The 20,878-nt window shown below is 34.3% G+C and overlaps 1 protein-coding gene and 1 long non-coding RNA gene across 11 annotated transcripts in view; one reads left to right on the forward strand and one right to left on the reverse strand.

Annotated features, from left to right (window-relative positions):
* Window positions 1–20,878, reverse strand: part of Stim (stromal interaction molecule) — a 38,311-nt gene that overhangs the window by 10,284 nt on the left and 7,149 nt on the right. For 5 of the 10 annotated variants that reach the window (XM_036371691.2, XM_036371704.2, XM_070110713.1 and 2 more), the window contains exons 2-10: window positions 15,601–16,144; window positions 13,467–13,630; window positions 13,207–13,326; window positions 13,019–13,131; window positions 9,578–9,693; window positions 9,330–9,502; window positions 7,115–7,694; window positions 6,987–7,034; window positions 309–738 (exon numbers count right to left, since the gene is read on the reverse strand). In XM_036371691.2, the coding sequence (XP_036227584.2) occupies window positions 309–738; window positions 6,987–7,034; window positions 7,115–7,694; window positions 9,330–9,502; window positions 9,578–9,693; window positions 13,019–13,131; window positions 13,207–13,326; window positions 13,467–13,630; window positions 15,601–15,967 (2,111 nt within the window). In that variant the 5' untranslated portion in view covers window positions 15,968–16,144. Of the gene's footprint in view, window positions 1–308; window positions 739–6,986; window positions 7,035–7,114; window positions 7,695–9,329; window positions 9,503–9,577; window positions 9,694–13,018; window positions 13,132–13,206; window positions 13,327–13,466; window positions 13,631–15,600; window positions 16,145–16,307; window positions 16,530–16,554; window positions 16,714–20,878 lie in introns of those variants that run through there. The other 5 variants (XM_070110711.1, XM_070110710.1, XM_070110712.1 and 2 more) reach the window with 5 other exon arrangements.
* LOC138857606 (uncharacterized) lies at window positions 13,794–14,620 on the forward strand. The gene is made up of 2 exons (XR_011396755.1): window positions 13,794–14,044; window positions 14,095–14,620. It is a non-coding gene; the product is annotated as an uncharacterized lncRNA (long non-coding RNA).

Consider the following 20,878-nt stretch of genomic DNA (forward strand, 5'->3'; position numbering starts at 1 on the left):
AGACCTGCTGTGCTAATTGTACGTTAAATCTTGAAGATGTCTCGTAAATGTTGAAAATGTCGCTTTTCTGTGACGATATTAAGATTTTTGGCATTTTCGTATCGAGAGTATGCCTATTCCGAGATTGATCTAACCTAGTACCTCTTTCTTTAATTCTTCTTTAATGGTGATACCCGCATTACGCTTAAACACATTTAATTATTGGTTTCTTACATAAATATGTACACATGTACGCATGTATGTTAGTAAAACATAATGATAGGCCAATGCTAGTTACTAGATCGGCGATAAAACGTAAAGAAATTTACCTATCATTCAAAAAGTAACTCGAATTGTAAGCATTATTGTGCGGCGGTAAGGGTGGTGGGGTTGCATTTGGCGCGATTACACTCGTCACACCGGATGTTCCAATAGCGTTCGTTGAGTTTCCCAAACTGCCAATATGATTCGACGAATTCACATCTAGTGACGAGTGGTTGACAGCAGCACCAGCGCGTGAAACGACACCTGTTGTGGCGGCTGCTGTTGAAGTGGCGCCCTTCAACGAGGGTGTGGGCGCACCACCTAATATAAATTGTACCGGCGCATGCGGAGGACCCTCACTGGCGTCCTCACTACCCGACGAATCATCACATAGCGCATTGGAGTTATTATTTAGGATGCCGCTGTTGCCACCGCTTAAACCCACCGAACTGCGACTATAGCTGTCCAACATACCTGGATAAATGTACAGAAATTCTGGAACTAACGATCATCACAATCTATATATGGTACAAGCGCTTGTCAAATCATGGTTGTTGATGGTTGGTTCTTTAAGCAATAAATGAATGATGCAAATGAAAGCAAAAAATGGGCGACTCACACAGGCATCTATGTACTTGTATGTTTGTATATATAAATATATATATATATATATATGTGCGTATGTAAAGCACACAATTTTTCTGTTTTTAGATATAAAGGTGTATTTAAAAATGCAAATGTATTTATAAATAGAAATACCATATATGTATGTTTGTAGATACTTGTATGTAGCGAGCTTATGGGTTGAGTTTAAATGAAGCACTTGAACTTCACTTATTTCCAAAGAAATGAATTGTTTAACAAATGTGCTTATATAAAGGTATATTTGGTGATATTTGTTAGAATACGGTCGTTTTGTGTTATTTTTTAGCACACAGTGCGTTTTGTTCCATTCCGTTAGGGATACAATTGCCTTTGTTAATGTAGTGTAATGTAATTAAATGTAATGACGCTTTTTTTTCTGAAAAATTATTTACTTTGATATTTTTACATATGTATGCTGTTAGTTACGTATCGAATATATGTTGCACAATACTTATGAAATTGCGCTGAGTAAGATATAAACGAGTATTCATGCCAACACATTCTCATGCAGGCAACACAGGCGGACAAGGACAATATTATTATTAAATATAAAGCTTGGAATCAATTTAAGTCTGAAGTTAGAGTTTAGAGACTTTTCAGGAAGTGAGCTTACCTGAAATCTTCACACATGATATTTTTTTCGGAATATTGATTGTAACCATATATTAAACAAATTTTAAATTTAAAAATATATTTTTTCAGTCCAATTTAGTTTTTTTTTATACAAATAGCTTCTAGTTTGTCAATTTATGTAAAACAACACTTTTTTAGATTTTTTTTTAATTTCCAATTTTTTTTGAATCAATGAATGAATATTTTATGCCGATTGTTAAATGTACAGTTTTTATTTATTTATTTATATACATTTTTTTAATTTATGGTTTTTTATCACTAGGTAAATAGCTTTTATACCATTTTTTTATAATCTTTTAATTGATTTGAAACAAAAATTTAATATATTTTATTTATTTTGTTTGTTGTTTCAAATTTTTATACGAATGGAAGTTTTAATTATTTTCAATATAATTTTAATTAATTTCAATATATGTTTTAAATTTATATTAGTTTCTTTAAATACCAGAAAAATTGTTTTTTACACAATTCTTTTTCTAGTTTTTTTTTTAAATTGTTAAAACAACAATTTTTATTTGAGTGCGATTATTTATTTTTAAAATATTTAAATTTTATGTTGATTTTTAATTTATAAATTTATTTTCTTATTTTTGTCAATTCGTGGTTTTCTTTTATTTTTAATCAGGTTCATTTTAATTTTAACTAGTTTTTTAGATCTGTCAAATTTATATTATTAAATAGTTCGTTGTTTGTATGTTTCAACTATTATTTTTAATTCTTGTTTTTTTTTTATTCGATTTTTTTAAAACTCCTTATTAATTATTATTAAGTTTTTAAATTAATGTGAAATTAATAATATTTGATTTCAAGTTATTTTTCTTCAGTTTTAACCATTTTTACATTTATTCGATTTTTTCAATTCTTTAAATATTTAATTTTTTTAATCAACTCAATCATAGTATTTAAACTTTGTTTTTAAAAATATATATTTTTTTTTCTTTTAATATACAAAAATTGCAACAATCATTAGAAAATCAAAAAATGGAACTCTAAATCTAAAGTGCTTTCTTAAACAAATTGAAAAATGTTCTTTAATGTCTTTTGCTTAACCGCAATTTCTTCAAATTTTGTTGTTATTGTTTTCATGTAATTTAAGATAGTTATATAATATATTATTTTAGACTTCTTATAACTTTAATAAATTCAAGTTTTATTTATTTTACGATCAAAATTAGTTTTTTTTATATTTTCTGAAATTTTTAGGAAAAATACAAGTAAAATTTGAATGGCATGTGTAGCGGTGAAATGAAACAAATTCAGATTATTTAAAAAATTTATTATAATTTAAAAATAATCAAATTATATTAACAACTCACTTTTTAAATTAATAATTATTAAAAAAAAACATCTATTGCATTTGATGCATTGGTTTTCTGAAAAAATTCGTTTACTACAATTTTCGCTAGAGAATACGGGATTGCATTCACAATTCGAAGACACACTAAACGTGGCTAATAGGTATAGGCATGTATGTCTGTATATATGTAAATCTATGACATATGTATTTACATATGTACTGCAAGAAAACTTCATCGCTCTCGCTATAATTACAACTGATTAGATGTTAATCCTTTCCGGTGATTTGGACGTTTCAGTGTGGTGAATATAAGCGCCAACGGACAATTATGCTTCCGAAAGTCGAAAAGTTTCGGTAATTGTTGTATGTATTTTAACACGATTTCCACAAATCGACCAAAAACTAAACACTCTAAAAATGAAATACGAAAGATTTATATTTCTGTGTAGCGTATATATTTTTTTCTTTTTTTTCACACCGAGATGATCGAAAAATTGGCTTTGTCTCTTGCCACTGAGAGTTTGTGTTGGTCATGACTCAGGCAATTTCACGAATGTACTGCATAAGAAACGAGAGCATGTGTCTATATGCATGGAGAATGCGCGTATATGGTACGCATGTGCAGTCGTTGGCGGTAAAAGGTCAACGAGAACTTCAAGGCGTGACAAAAAAATAATAATTAGAATCAATATTTTCAAATTACTATTATTTTTATATATATTTTTTTTGCAATTCATTGCCAACCACTGCCTGTGCGTTTCATATGTTATATGTAAGTATGTCGATGTATGTGTATTGGCATACATATGTATGATATAAATGCTGTCGTGGGCCTTTTCCATTGCGATGATCGATTACATTTGTTGAGCCGAATATCAATGAAAACACTGAGACTGAGAAGTAATTGCCGCATGAAATATTAACGAATTTTACATACTAATCAATATTAAGAAGGAACAGCTAAGTAAAAAGGGGGATCAAGTTTAACTCTATATTATATAGGTATATGTATGTATATAACTTCATGGAGTTAAATAAACAGGCAAATAAATTAAAAATTAACATTGACGAAACTTACAACACCGGAAGGGATTAAGCACATTCGTTGTTAACATTAAATAACATAAAATAAAAAACTAAAAACAAATTAAATATATATCGAAAATTCAACTAAAAAATAAATGCTATATATAAATAGTAACAATATACTTTTAAAATTAAGCTTATAAGTAGAATGCGTAAAATTGTTTAAAGAGAAGTAAAAACACAGGAAAAATATTATTAACTCTAATTTTGTGGGGAAAAACAATATAGGTAAATTATGTAGCTTTCTTTTAACATAAACAATTGGTAGATAACAATTCAATGTGTTTGTTTATAATTTACTTATTTCACAATTGCATATAAAATGTCTAAAAATCATTCAGAAAATTTTATTGAAAAATATGTAAAACTTAAAAAAAGTATTACGCTGCAAATATTTATGTGTGTATGTGTATAGTCTGCCGTGTGTAAATGCATTAACAGCTATTGAGTATATTAAGTATTTGCGCCAATAAGTATTTCTTTCCTTTTACACTGCACTTTTTTAATATTCGTAAATTTTTTTTTTAATATTCGTAAAAAATTTTGCGTGTGGTAAACGAGGCTACTTGACTTTAAGTGCGTCATCGTTGTGTGCAATTAAAAATTTCATTGCTTATACGTGTATAATTTTCAGCTGATTATTGCTTATTGTTTATAGCTGCTTTAGCAATAACAAAAAAAAATCGTTTGGCAAGTGTTAAGCACAACTCAAAAGCTTAATAGTACTTTAACGTTTCGAAATATTGAATATTCTTTGATTTTGTTTACAATTTCGTTTACGTTCAATTTTAATTCATTTGGCGTGGCACTAGTTTGGCTTGTTCAATTTACGACAAGTGTATAAAATTATGACTATTTTTCGTTATACTTTTCCGAACACTTTTATTCAGCGCCTAAAATAGCAGCCCAGCAATTTATAAAGAAAAACTACCTAGACATAAATATCTATAAATCTACACCACTAGCGATGAGTATGCGCAAGGCACGTGTGTGTAAATAATTCTAAAAATTTTGAATTACCACAAATTGTAATATGCATAATTTTGTTTATATGTGCACACGAGTTTCCCTTTCCTATTAAATTTTGAATTATTTTTGTATACTCCAGACCAGTTTTGTTTATAATAATTTTATACATTTGACACCTGTTTGGGCATGCAAAAACGACAACGTTTGTACGTTGTTTCTGAAATTATTTTAATACATACATGCATATGTACCTATATACATAAGTACAAGCGTTCCCACTGTGTGGTATAAATCATGAATGGGTTATTGACAACTTACAACCGATTTTGATATGAAATATCTTGGAAGACAATAAATGAAAAACATAACTGTTCAAATATTTAAATTTTCGAAATTTTTTAAAGTACTACTATAAGAGCTACAAAGAAATGTGACTCAAATTATTGTTTGCCAGAAATTAAAATAAAATGTACTTATACATATACATATATAAGCCATAACGTCATACATATATGTATGTATGCGATAGATCTCAATTGTTTTTTATATGTTTAGTCGTCTTGAAAATAATATGCAATAAACGAATAAACATGAATGTACTTCAAAAACATTTATTGCCCATTTTTGGATACCAGCTTAAAAAAAAAGCTATAACAAAATTTTTAAACAGCTTTTTTCAGGTTTTAGTAAATAACAAAAAAATTTCAACCTCCGCTCATTGATACTACCATATTATACAGAAACATTTAGTCTCTGTCTGTCAAAATTTTAAAATATTTTTTGTTTTGCTTTTCTTCATATATTCTTTCATGACCAAATCGAATATTTTAAATTATGTATAAGTTCGTTTGGTCATCGTAGATGAACGATGAATATTTGTGAGTTTTTTGTTTGGGTTCTCAAATTACCATTTGCTAATTATGCAAATAGTAACGAAAAATTAGAGTTACATATAACGAAATGCAAAAAAATGTATGATTTATACTCGATATACAATATACCATAAAAATTGAGGCGACAAACTTGAAAATATGCTCAAACTAAAAACGTGGAACAGGGAACACCTAAACTGCAACTAATTATTGCAAAAATAGTAACAAAAATTACAATATAATTAATTTAAAAAAATTAAAAATTAGAAATAATACTAAAAAAAAATATTTTTTGGTAATTAAAGTTTTAAATCTCGAAAGAACAGTGTTAAATTTGAAGTAATTTCTGTCAAACAATTATTCTAATATAACTAATTTTTTATTTGAAAAATTTACACACTCTTTCCTTTTGCTTTATATAATAAATGCGTTAAAAGCTGCTAGAATACATTCTTTAAATAAACCTTTATATCAAACTATTTATTTAAAATAGTGCGCCTAAAAAAAAAATATATATATATAATATATATTCCTAAGTTACAAATAAACTCTAACTTTAACTCAATAGCTGCTTATTTATTATTATTTTTACTTTTAATTGTATATGGTATATTGTCATTGCAGCTGCTAACTTTTCCATAAAATTGAGCAGCTAACTACTATGCTTAATATTAAATAACTTTTTTCTTAAAGCATTACTCTCTTCATTAGCACTAACCTATACTAGCGCTATTCTTTCTCTCATTTATCTAGCACCAAATTACTGCTTTTTACGCTTAAATAATTAAATGAGGCATTTTATGTTCAAAACAATTTAACCAAAAAGTACAAGCTAATGAGAAAATATCTCAAATATGTATATATATATGCATATACTTTATATGAAAAATTGTTCGCTAGTTTACGTTATGAAACACGCTTGCCGCTATGCTTTGAGATTAAGTTAATGTGGCAAATCTAATGGCGCTCATATATTGCTTAATGTATATATTATATTTGTTTACTCTATAGCGCTCGTGTGAAAACTCCCCTAATGTACATATGGACTGTATGCGTATGTGTTTTAGATATTGCACTCCCAATTCAATTTTTTGAAATTATTCATGTATGTAGCCTTCGTTTGATTTACTTTTGAGCTATATACACGTTTCTTTATTGTTTGTTTGTGTGATGAAGTGCCACGCCTCATCAGCTGCATCATTCAGTCGAGAACAAATTGAAGTGGTCAAAATTGGGCTTACCTTGCACAGATTCATCGTCTAAATCATCGCTGCTGCTCGTTATGCGGCCTAAAATATCATTGATTTTAATAAAAAATGATTTCAAAAGCAATTTATAATGTGCTCGTATACGATTTGCTCTAAATTACCTCGTGAACCCTTATTGGAGCTAACACTGCTGCCGCCATTACGATTGTATAATACATTCTCCAGATACTGTAAACCATTATTGTTGACAATATTAAAGCCCAGACAATTCTCAATTTGTTTCCAACGATGCAGACGCTCTTGCAACTCGTTTGTCACCTCACTGAGCGAATTTCGCGCCTCCACAATAGAGCGATCGACATCGTCAATACTTTTGCCATGCGTCGAGACGAATGCACCAACTAAGCTTGAACGTTTCTTACGCAATTTCTCACATGCTTCCCGCGCTGATTGCAATTGCTTTTCGGCGGAAACACGTTTCTTCAAATGATTCTTGCTTTCCAATTCGTAAGTGTATTGCAGCCAGGATTGTAATTGTGGTGGCGGTGTCCAGCAGTTATCCACCAATTCGATTTCAGCGCGTGAAAGTTCAGTACGCAATATTTCGATTTCTTTTTTCAACTTTTGTACCTCCAGATCAGAGCTGGATGATGAAAGTGTGGGAGCCTCTTTAAGTCGACGTTCCAAATCCATTTTTTCAGTAGCAACATTTTCCTGCTCCATTCTCGCACGTTCCAATTCCTGTAGAGAGAGAGAAAAACAGCACAGTTTCAGAGATTTTTATCAAAGTATTCGATTTTTCAAGAAAAATGTATAAGAAATTAATTGATAAATAAGATTTAAAAATTAATTATTTAATAAAACTATCGGTTAGATTGACATTTACACAACTGAAATGATTGGTAATCGATTATGAATAGGTTTTTTTAATAACATTGTCTTTGATAGCTCACATCTATCTGATTAATGTAGCTTTTGAAAAATTAATTATTGCAAAACATCACGCAGTCTGGTAACAAGGTTTGCTATTAAGTAAATATAATAATTAATGTATTAACACATTAGTTATACAATTTCGATCAAATATTGGCAAGTTACCCATATTATACAATATATGAATGTGCCTAATTGTATGCATCAACTACTATGGAATTACTAACTTTAATATAACAAGTAAGGAAGTTCTCAGTTCGGGTTTAACCGAACATTTTATACTCTCGCAACTTGCAAGGATCAAAGATCGGGAAATAACTTCAGGTGTTGGCAAAATTTTATATTAAAGGAAGTATCGATCCGATTCAACCAATTTTTGACACAAAAGCATACTATTATCGAGAGTTTCATTTATTTATTTTATTATATGAATTTCAATTATATATTTTACACATTGACATTTTTGGTAAAAAGTCAACTATAGGCACTGGGGTCCACATATTCAGTACCTAGAGCTTGAACAGTTCTAGTTCGATTTAGACAATTTTTGGTCACAAAGTGGCATATGTTCAACGCATTATTCACCCAAAGTTTTAGCCCGATACAATCATTGTTGCTTGATTAGCATAGAAATATAATATGAGAAGCATGTTATGTACCGAATTTGGTTGAAATCGGTTAACCCTTATGTTAGTAACCAACTTTACCGACGTCTTTTAGCAATTGGGTACCGGGGTACCCTCGATCTGAGTATTATTATATTATAATTAAAAAATAATTATAGCTTTAGCGGTTTAGGAGATATGCACATTAAACCTATAAGGAGGCGGAATCACGTCATCATTTAAAAAAAAATTTAACTGCAGATGCCCCTCCCTAATGTGATCCTGTATACCAAATAACAGTCTTGTATCTTATTATGGAGCCTAGTTATGGTAATTTATTTGTTTTTGATTAATGGCGTTTTTTGGGCGTGGCAGTCGTGCGATTATGCCCATCTGCAATACCAACCAAGAAACATGTGATACCATGAAATATGTGTACCAAGTTTCATAAAGATATCTCAATTTTTACTCAAGTTACAGCTTGCACAGACGGACGGACGGACAGACAGTCACTTGGATTTCAACTCGTCTCTTCATCCTGATCATTTATAAATATATAATCCTATATCTAACTTGATTAGTTTTAGGTGATACAAACCTAACGGTTGTGGTTAACAAAACTATTATACTCTCTAGCAACATGTTGCGAGAGTATAAAAATAAGGGTTTTAAAAAAAAATTTGCTGATATTAAGGCTTATTGACTAAGAAAAATACAAAATTTTGGTGAAAAGTTGTGAGAAGAAACAGTTAAACTTAATCCTCTAATATTGAGATTTAAACGATAATCGAAATATCGATTCACTTTACATGCCTATGAACGTCAATATATTACCCACCTTTTGCATCTCTTGTAAACTCTGCTCGGCGCGCTGCAGTCCCTCCATATCTTGAGCCATACGTCGTAAATGTCTTTTAGCATTCTTATTCTGTTGATATGCATACCAACAACCTATAATTGCACTGAGTAATAGCGTTACTAAAATGTAGTCTTTCCAGCGTGTGCCGGTCTCTGCAAAGGCGTACAAGTTAAATAAATAAATTGTTAATGTTATTGATACAAAAATGTTTCAAAGTAAAGGCATACCACGCGGCGGTCCGAATAGCACAACGTCCATCGCCTTGAGCGCAATTTTCTGCTTATGAATGGGATCCTTTATGCCCAGCACATTGCCCACATAATGCATATTATTTACTGCCAATCTGTAAATAAAGTGAAAGCAACGAAACGTTCAGCATGTTTGAATACACTAAATTGCGAGAAGTTTATAGAAGAATTATTATTTTTTTTTTAAGTGAGATGAGCAATATTTGAAGGCCAAACCAACGAATAGTAAAGCTTTTTTAATTTTCTATTTCTATTTTTGTTTTTATTTTCCGTTTTTGTTGTTTTTCTCTCACTGCCGCTTTGCAAATAATTCTACATAAACTGCAAAAACGTTAACTGTAAGTTTATTAACTTCACACAAAAATAATTCCAATGATTCAGCATGCTATCCACTTAGATATTCGTAAATACATATGCACATATGACGGTTTGTATATATGTATTTTTAAATAAAAATCTATTTGGTTTCGCACAATAACCTATTAAGTGGTCGCCTACTTTTTCACTGTGCATGCCTCGGTTGTTGTTGGTTTAATTGCATGTTCCAACTAATACTACTACTCCATTGTCAAAAAGTTGTACATACATATGTACGTACACAAAATACAAAAGCGTAGCTTACAAAAAAGTCTCACCGCTATATAATTGCCGCTTTTTTATTGTTATTAGTGAAAAATCATTGCCTCATCGTTGCTTACCTTTATTATTCTACGCCAATTTGGTGCCTTTTATTATTGCCGTTATATTTGTGGCGTTTCAATTGTGGAACACCCGACAATCACTCCCCTATTGAGTGGCTGGTTTTAAGTAATTTAATATTTTTTTATTTTTTTGAGTATACACATTTAATTTGAAAGTTGGAAAAAAGTTATAATCTACACTCTATATATTTTCTAACATTATTCTATAGTTCTAGGGGCCATAACGTTTTCTAAATAATGACTTTTATTGTTTTAATTTTAAAGTTATTAAGTAATCGTATGGCGCAAATAATTTTTTTTTTTTTATTAGATAATTAATTATTATTATCATAATGGCAAGCACTGAAAAGTCTGAAAAACTAATTTACATAGCAGTTGATAGCTTGACAGTTGTGAAATGTTAACACTTATTATTTATGAATTCGGAAACCTTATAAAAAACATTTAGAATACTGAAAGAAAATATATTCCAATTTTACGTTTCGATAAACGCTTTACCAAGGTTACATATTTTTTAAATAAAAAATTTTGATTGATAATTGAAAATTTAATTTTTAATCTAAAAATCAGAACTAAAACTCAGAAAATCGGAATTAAAAGTTTAATTTTTTAGATCGAAATCAGATGGTCTGCTAGTTTTTTAATCTGATGAAAAATCGAATTTTGGCAGGCCCAAAATGACCAAATTGTTGGGTAAAATATGTACGTACAATATCTTCGAGTAGAGAATTTGTTTTAGGTCTCATTCACGGAAATGGTCATACTCGCTGCTGCAGTGGAGGACGTGTTTTAGCGCGGTCGGAGATCGCGTATAACCCCAAAAATATTAAAATTTTCCCTATATCCTTTTTTAGATTATCACACTAGGTGTGTGTATTTTTGTAAAATACATTAAATTATTTTATTACACGTTAAAGTTAACAATTGAAATATGAAATCGTCTCAAATTAGCCTCAAGAAATTTTCCGGTAGATCAAATTAAGCGCAAACCTTTATTAGCGATTTCAGTTGATTATGAAACAGATAAGCGCAAAATTTACTTGGCGTTGTCACGCGCCGATAGTTAACATGACAATTATTTTCAAATATGTAATAATTTAATGGAGTTTCGTAGTTGCGCAGATTTAAAATACGTATGTATATTATGTACTAATACAATTCAAAAAAGAAAAAGAAGACAAAGACATAGTCAATATACTCAAATCAAAGAAGTTATACTCAATAAAAACTGTTGACTCATTTAAATTTCTAAAAACAACAAAAATCTCCACTATAAATTATGTCATCTTTTTGCTGATAAACGCTTTATAAAAACTGAGGACTTCTAATCAGCATATTTTAACATATAAATAGCATTTATATAAACAGAGAAACATATGTATTCAAAAAATATTAAGATTATTAGAATCGTAATCTCGTTTTATGCTGCGGGCAAAATTAAATTGAATTTGTAATAAAGTACGAATGTGTTAGATTTTTTCGGACACGTCATAATAGTACGAACTATCGCAAATTTATAACAATTTCGTAAGATAAAATGTAATTCAGTAAAATTTTATGTTGAGCAGTCAAGTTTTATTGTTTAATGCCCGATAACGCAAGATTATTTATCAAAATAAATTATTTTTTAAAGCAGTAGGCGAGTGGGTTGTGTGCGTGACTACTAGAGAGATGATTGTTTCTCCAGATCGAGCAAAATTTGAAACTAAAGAAAGAGTATTTTTAATGACAACCGCCCTTAATCGGGAAGTACCAGAAAACATTAAAAAAATCGATTTTATTTTAATTGATTGTCTTAATCAATAGGTGTATGCTCTAAGAAAACTATTGCAAAATTTAAAAAGCAGATCTTAAAAATTGTGGAACCACTTGAAAGTGGTTGGCGCCGAGCCGGCCGACCTTAAACCACGAACTTTAAACCTCGTTTTCCCTAAGCTACATTTTCCAAATTGGAGTAAGACATTGTGGAAAAAGTAGTAAACCGATTTCTTTATGCAGCTTTTAATTTAAAGGCATACAAAACTACTCTAGATAGACAATGGATAAAAAGAAAAAAAATATTTTTCATCAATTTTCAGAAATAAATCTCGAGAAAGTAGTTTTTTGGCCCTTGCGATTACTTTCCATCTTAAGTAGGCAATGGCAAACCTCCCAGAATATTTCCAACATAAAAAGTCGTCTCATAGAATCCATTATTTATATATATATTTATGTTAATATATAATTAATTCAACTGAGCTGTTGCTAACGAATTTTTTCTACGTTCAAACAATATGAATATGTTGTTATATGCATGCATATACATATGTACGTACTTATATATATATAATTTTTTTTATTAATAATGTAATCTCCCTGCCTTTACTTGATATGCATAGCAATATTGTTGGAAAATGAGCAATGTATATATTTTTATTATTATTATTTTTTTTTTATTAAATAAACTGTCCAAACAATAGTTTTGAAGTACTGGAAAAAAACTGAGTACACCAAGAAAATTTAACCAGGTCGTGAATCGCTTTTTGGAGGCAGACAGATTTTTTGATTTTGATTTTTTATTGTCAAAAGCTTTAGCTATGTAAGTGTGTGCAAATTGGGCATTTTTATTTTTATTAGCTACAAATTTTAGTATATTTTCTTTGAGTGCAATTTTGTTTATATTTTTTTTGCTTCTAACATATGTACTTAAAAACTCGTAAACAAAATTCAAATGCCTTACCTTGGCAATGTAGCACCGGTCACTTTATGCAAACGAAATAGTTCGACATATTGTGGTAATTGCACTGATTGTGCCAACCAGTCTGAAGTTTGCTCCATGGTCCAGTTATGCACCTGAAAAATATACAAAATAGTAACAGTATAATTAGAATTATTGTAAAATAACTTTTCGCTAAACGAATAGCCAACCTCCGAACGTAGCCATGCCTCCCACAGCTCCTTCACCGAAATGTGCATGTCATCGTTAAAATGGAACGCTTTCTGACGTTTCTCATAGCCGGAGTCATATTTGAGTTCTTCGCGTAAAAACTAAAAAAACCAACGTCATTGTTATGAGTACAATACAGCACAGAAGTTAAGTCAATTAGTTACAGAACTTATTACCACTAACCATAGTGTAATAATAAAAGAGTTTTTTCTGCTTTTTTCTTTTTTGTTTTTTTACTTACGTCGTCCGATTCGCTCAAATCGATATTGCCATTGTCGTCATCATCGAGCTGGCGATGCAGCGTACGTATAGCCTCCATACCCAAACGATCTTGCACATTTCCACTATAACAATCCAAATCGTCTGCATGACAAGCACCATCCGCTGAACCACTGCCCAGTGAACCTGTGTTATTTTGTGTGGATAAAAATACAAAAAAGGAAAAATATTAATACAATTATAGTGTGACATGTTCATTCCAACTGGGATATTTTTACACAAGACCAATAACTTGCAAACACACACACACATATACATAATTAAAACCAATCACACGTGTGCGTGTGTTAATACATACATAATAATAATTAAATGCAGAGAGATAAATATTTATTGTATCAAAGCCTGGCGAAGGCAAATAATTGAGATAGTGCCATTTGGCAGCCAGTTGGCAGAAAACACAAGACACTGTTGGAATTTTACATTCTTGCGCGCATCTTAAGCAAATAATAAAAAATAAATCGCTTCATTGTGATATTTCGTGCATATGTGTATTATTATTATTTTTTGTATTTGCTTGCTCCTTTTATTTGTCGACAAGTGCGTAAGCAAATCGTAAATAAGAATTTGGTTAATTTAAATTGTTCCAGATAAGCAAATAAGAGAAGTGCGGGAGTCACCTGTGGTTAAGCAGAATTAATTTCCATTGGTGAAATTTATGGTTGTAGGGGTGCGTATGGGTGTGTAGCAGCGCTAATTAACAGTAGTCGATGTGTTTTTGCGCAAACTAACGGTAATAGAAAGTAGGTTCTTTGTTTCAAAAGTGAATATATTTTTATATAGCAGCTTTTTAACAAACCAAAAAAAAATTTATATTATAATAATGTCCTTTTTGTCTACATTCCTCGCTTGTCACCCGACCCGAACGGACCCGGGTTTATTCCGGCCAAGGACTGTCAACTCGGCAGAATTCTGCCGCTACAATAACAACAACAAAAAAAAACTTATTGCAACCACGCCTTTAATATAAAAAAAAGCCTAGCCTCAACGGTTATCAAAATTATATATTTTTATTACTCTTAATGATTGCTATTTTTATCGAAACATAATTTGGTAACTAATTGACAGTAAAGCGTGTTATCTCAAATAAATGATGCATTGTGCGATGGGTGTGAACATTTGTTTATGCTTTTATTGAAGTCAGATTTTTTTTATAAGTGTTTTTGCAAAAAGAGGTTGGGACACATTTCATTAAAATTCATTTGCACTTTTCAAAAGAGTAGCTTTGAACATCCATAAATTGCTTCTAACGAGTTTTTTCTAACACTTTATCTTTAATTTTTTTATGCCGGATGAACTTCCACTTTTATTCCCAGTAGTTTTCATATTTGATACGAAAGTCCGAGACTGCATTATCTTTATATCAAATTTATAGCAAGCAAAAATTTTTTCGAAGGTTTCAGTCACATTTTAGCATGCCATTTGATCGGGGAAGATTCTTATATATCACGCACAGCTGGCATGTCAGAAAACCAGGCAGTAAGAAAAGGGCGCAACTCAAAACAAAAATTAAAAGAACTAAACTGTTGCGTCAATCGCAGCAATTTCTCGGTAAAACCGTTTGGCTTATGCATTTCGCACCTTAGAGGTTATATTTATATTTAAATCAGTTTCATGAATCAAGGCAAGATATTATTGGATTTACTTTTTCTTTTTTCTTCTTGTTTTTACAAATGCATGTAATTAATCTTTAACGAAATAATTTTTGTGAGCATCACATTCACTGGATTATCATGTTTATAATGTTTTTCTGGGAAATAATTAATCGATGTAAGTAATAAAATATAGTCCTGTCAAAATTTGAAGCACTTTGTGAAGGCATGTTGCCGTTTTAAAAATAACTTTAAGAGGAAATTAAAACAAAATCATAAATAAAAAAACATTTAAATACGTACAGAGTTGCATTCACAAATTTCTTTTTTCACTTTTGCATTAGTTACTAAGTACAGCACATGCACTCATGTGTGAGTGTGTATGCAAAAAGATTGTGTTTCTTAGTAAATAAGATCAAGCCGATCAACAAATTCGTCATTCACTTCCGACATTTACATTTGCATATGCATGTACATACAATACATATGTTTTTATGTACTTACTGAATTCATTGCTGACAGCCTGCGACATTGCTTCGCTTAACAGATTATATGAATTGCGATGCTCCATGTGGCCACTTCCCGATGGCGATGGATGGTATAAAGCGTGTGGGGCGGCTGTTGGCGCTGCGGGCGCCGGCACAACGCTGTTACTGCCACCGCCGCCGCCACCGCCAGTACCGCCTTGATGATGTGCCGCTGTGTGCAGATGATGCTGTTGGTGTTGATGCTGCTGCTGCTCGGCATTATAGCGATTGGCGGCTATTGTGCCCATGGTATCGCTGGGCGGGCCGCCACTTTCCACTACATGACATTTTTGTGACGTCACCGCCAAGAAGAGCAGCGCATAGAGCAACAGTTTACGTTGCATGGTGTGCCGTATGCTGCCGCTAGGGTGTCAGTTCAAGTGCAGTGTGGGTGTTTGCTTGTGAGTTGTGTGTTATTTTTGCAAACAACAACGACAACAACAAATTCAACAGACAAATATTGATAACAATAAATATTTGAATAGAATGCTAATTTAATGGAACGAGATGACAACTTCTACCTGTAAAGATAAAGAAAAACGCAAATCAAATATATACATAAAAAATTATATATATATACATAAGTATGTATGTATGGTATATGGTAAATTTTTGGTAGTACTTGAAAACACAATTAAAAAGTTGCAATAGAATGAAATTTTGCAAAATGACAAATAGACTGACACTGACTCTGTACACTTGGCGACCAGTTGACCTTAATGCCGTAGGTCGTTCGCCGCGCTTTGACTTGTGTTGCGTGTGATTTGGTTTGTTTCTCCTGCTAACAGCAGCTTAGAGCGTGCTTTAATAGCGTAGTTTTGCACTGAATGCTATAACGCTATAAGCAGCGCGCGTTCGCCTGCTGTTAGTTAGTATATTACAAAAACAAAAAATCCACAAATTACTGCATTTATTCAGATGCAATACTTGCTTTTTTTCACTGCGTAAAGTTCAAATCCGAAAATACATGATTGAACAAAAAAGCACAAAGCAAATCCATAAAACTGATTTAAACCACAAATTGTTCCGTATCCACTCGGCTGCGAACGTTCGACTGTCTTGTTTGTTATCTGCTGACTGACGGTGTACTGCGAGCAGCCGGTATGTCGTCGTATATGCACGCGCACGAATATTGCAAAAAACACAGAGAAGATACAAACAAAAATAATTACCAAAGATACCTGTACTTATTCCAATATTTACAAAGTTTTGCATGCACAACACATTTATACGTACATACTCGTACATATGTATATGTGACTGTGTACAAACATTTGCTGGCAAAATTTGTAACCCAAAAGAGAGTGCATGCATGTAACTTTACATTTTTTTATATGAACAAGCTGTCAATTGTTAATACGAGTATGAATTTGGAGTATTCGCGCCACTGCTATCGACAGAGCGATCGTGCTTGAGCGCGAGAAAAAGCTAAGCTCCGAATATAAATGCATTCGGAATCGAGATCTCATGAGTCGCCAAGTTCACGCTTCAAACAACAGTTTTCAAAACAATCAATCCCCTTCTGTAGAAGCCCCCCTCCCTTATTTATGTACGCGTTAAGCGCAAGTTCTCAAAGAGAACTTTGCATTTTTATGTATGTACATACATCTTGGTGTAATTATGTATATATTTATATATGTATATATGCATTATTTATATGAAGTAGGCAGTCGAACTTAAACTGTAACGAAATATTGTTTCGTGACTTTCGTATTCGAATATTATTAATACTACAGTTATAATTATTGATACATACATATGTATGTATATGACTGTTGTATACAATATAATTCTGAAGTATTTTACCTTATATAGCGCGCATTCGTAAGCATGTATATGGGTATGTACATTTATAAATATTTATTTTTACTTTTCTCATTCATACATTGTTGAACAACGAAATACAATTATACAAAACATATTAACAAAAAAATATAGTTTTAAAACTGCAGGCGTTTTACCGCTTTTCTATCCCGCAAATATTGTATATTTATTATAACTTTTCTATAAAAGGAGCCCATGCCATGCCAAAAAATTGGGAATACCCGAAGTGCCAATTGGATGGGTAATGAATCTAAAGAATTTCCAATTTCGATGTGTCTTACAAACTATTTTATCACCTTAACATAACATATGTCCTTAGAATTTCTCTGTTAGCAATATTTTCGATTAAACGGCAAACCTTTGTCGTGCTTACAACAATTATTTTGATCCAATTTATTGGGATTTCATATATATGATTTCAACGACGATAAATAACAATATTCAGTGGCAAAAAATATTGAGAAGACATTCCTTGACTGGATATGAAACCGGACTATTTTTGGATTAGTAGACTGCATGGTCGCGCATGGTCATCCCGGCATCAGCACGGCGGAGCAGGCGGCAACTGCCGAAACCACGGTGAAGGTCCCTACGGAGAAGGCTGACGAACAAGGGGGGGCGCTACCCTCCACGCAAGAGCTTCTCGAGGGACTCAGGGACCTATCGGGTGGAAACGCGGAGGACGGTGAAGATGAGGAGCTCCTCACGGAACCGATCCTCTAATGGGTCCACATATTGAAATTGCCCAGGTGAACCTGCATCACGCGGCGTCGGCCGTCATTGCGAGCAGGTTCACAGCGGACGGTCTGGGCATTCTACTGATCCAGGAGCCATGGATCTACAAAGGAGAGGTCAGGGGCCTCAAAATGGTGAATAGCAAGGTAATCTGGGATCTCTCAAGCGAGAGACCCAGAACCTGTATAGTAATTAGGAACGATATTGATTACTTCTGTATTTCAGAGTTCCTAACACAAGACCTGGTCGCTGTGCAGGCAAAAGGTAACGAAGGAGCAGACTTCGTCCTGGCAGCGGCCTACTTTCCGGGAGACACGATGACAGCACCCCCAGAGGCCGTCGGGAGCCTCGTGGAATACTGCAGGAGGAACAACCTGCCCCTTGTTATGGGATGTGATGCCAACGCCCATCACACCGAATGGGGCAGCACGGACTGCAATGCACGGGGTGAGTCTTTACTTGAATTTATAGTAGGTAGTAATCTAAGTATTGTAAACGTGGGGTGCGAACCCACCTTTATAACCAGCGTAAGAAGGGAGGTGCTTGACATCACCCTTGGTAACGAGCTCATGACAGGGCTGATCGGGCAGTGGAGAGTGTCATCGGAACCCTCCATGTCGGATCACCGCATCATAAGGTTCGCACTAGGGGTAGAGGTTAGGCAACCCCCTCCCAGGCGTATCCCCAAAAACACAGACTGGGCCACCTTCAAGGATACGCTTGAAATAAACCTCAATAGGAGGGGGCAGCTTGACGGCAGTGCCACTGCTTCTGGACTGGAGAGCAGATTGTCTGCGCTAAATCAGTCCATTATAGAAGCATACAACAGTAGCTGCCCCCTAAAGACGACCACCAAGAACCTCAGCTGTCCCTGGTGGTCAAGAAGGCTCTCAGACCTAAGAAAAACGGTACGCAAGCTATTTAACAGGGCTAAGCGTACCGGGAACTGGGAGAACTATAGGTGCGGCCTAACTGCTTACAATAAGGAGATCAGGTCAGCAAAACAGAAGAGCTTCAGAAATTTCTGTGAAAGTGTCTCCTCAACGCCAGAGGCTGCAAGGCTGCATAAGGCTCTGGCTAGGGGCAAGACCGGCACAGTTATAGCAATTAAAAGACCGGATGGGACCTATACGTCCAGCGCGGAAGAAAGAGCCACGACCCTTCTACGTGCGCACTTCCCGGAAACAATTCGAGAGGACCTAATTCGACCAGGAGTCGAACGAAAGCCAACTCGCCTAGATTGGACAGCCGCAAAACAGCTCTTCACGGCGGACTCCATTAGGTGGGCTGTGGCCTCTTTCGAAAAATATAAGTCTCCGGGTTCGGATGGCATCCTTCCAGCCTTCATGCAACAGGGGGGGCAGGTCCTCCTGCCCCACCTTGTTCGGCTGATGAGGGATAGCCTGGCGCTGGCGTATATCCCGGAACCCTGGCGCACTGCAAAGGTGATCTTCATACCCAAAGTAGGAAGGAAAGACTACTCGTTGGCAAAATCCTTCAGACCAATAAGTCTAACTTCCTTCCTACTGAAAAGCATGGAAAAGATCATAGACCACGAAATTAGATCGAAGTTGCTGAAAGCTGCACCGCTACACGCGACGCAGCATGCTTACAGAGCAGGCAGATCAACCAACACTGCTCTGTATCAGCTGACATCAGAGATCCGAAGTTCGTTTGACGGGGGTGAGGTGCTGTTATGCGCCTTCCTTGACATCGAAGGTGCCTTTGACAATACGTCACACGAGAGCGTGTCAAAGGCCCTGGAGAAAAGGGGTGTGGCGATGCCGGTGCGCAGATGGATTGAAGCAGTACTGAGCACCAGGATTGCCGAAACCACAGTAGGCGACACGAAGATTCGCCTTGGCACAACAAGAGGCTGCCCACAGGGTGGAGTGCTATCCCCCTTACTTTGGAGTCTAGTTGTAGACGATCTTCTCGAGCTGCTAACGAGCAACGGAATCCGCTGTCAGGGATATGCGGATGACATTGTTATATTAGCTAGGGGTAAATTCGCAGACACCCTCTGCGACATTGTTGGGGATTAAGGCTGGCAAAGGAATGGTGTAGTGGGGTTGGCCTAAACATCAACCCCTCCAAAACTACAATCATACCGTTTACCAGACGTAGGGTGCTGCCAGGCCTCAGAAACCTATCCCTAGGTGGAACGGAGCTGGAGATGGCCAGCACGGTAAAGTACCTGGGCCTCACGCTGGACTCCGCTCTACGGTGGAATCAGCATGTGGACCTAACCGCAGCCAAAGCTACGAAAGCGCTCATGGTATGCAATCGATTTGCTGGGAAATCATGGGGCTGCAACCCAAAGATTATCAGATGGCTGTATACCATGATTGTTAGACCGATCATAACTTATGGAGCGGTGGCCTGGGGTTCCAAAGCAGGGCAGACCTCGGTAGGACTTCGACTATCGAGGCTGCAACGACTTGCCTGTATCTGCGCGTCGGGCGCGATGCGTACGTGTCCGACTGCAGCACTGGAAGTAATGCTGGAGCTAACACCGCTACATATAGTGATCGAGCAGACGGCCAAACAGACCTTGCTTCAAATTTCAGCAGAAGGGTCTGGCAAAGGGAAGGTAATCTCGTCCCAGCAGATGAAGGCCGTAAGTGACGCAATGCCACTGGAACGATTCCACGCTGGACTTACTACTAAAGAACAGTACTATCAAGTGGTACACC

This window comes from Bactrocera oleae, chromosome 5 (genome assembly GCF_042242935.1).
Source record: "Bactrocera oleae isolate idBacOlea1 chromosome 5, idBacOlea1, whole genome shotgun sequence".
NCBI lineage: Eukaryota > Metazoa > Arthropoda > Insecta > Diptera > Tephritidae > Bactrocera > Bactrocera oleae.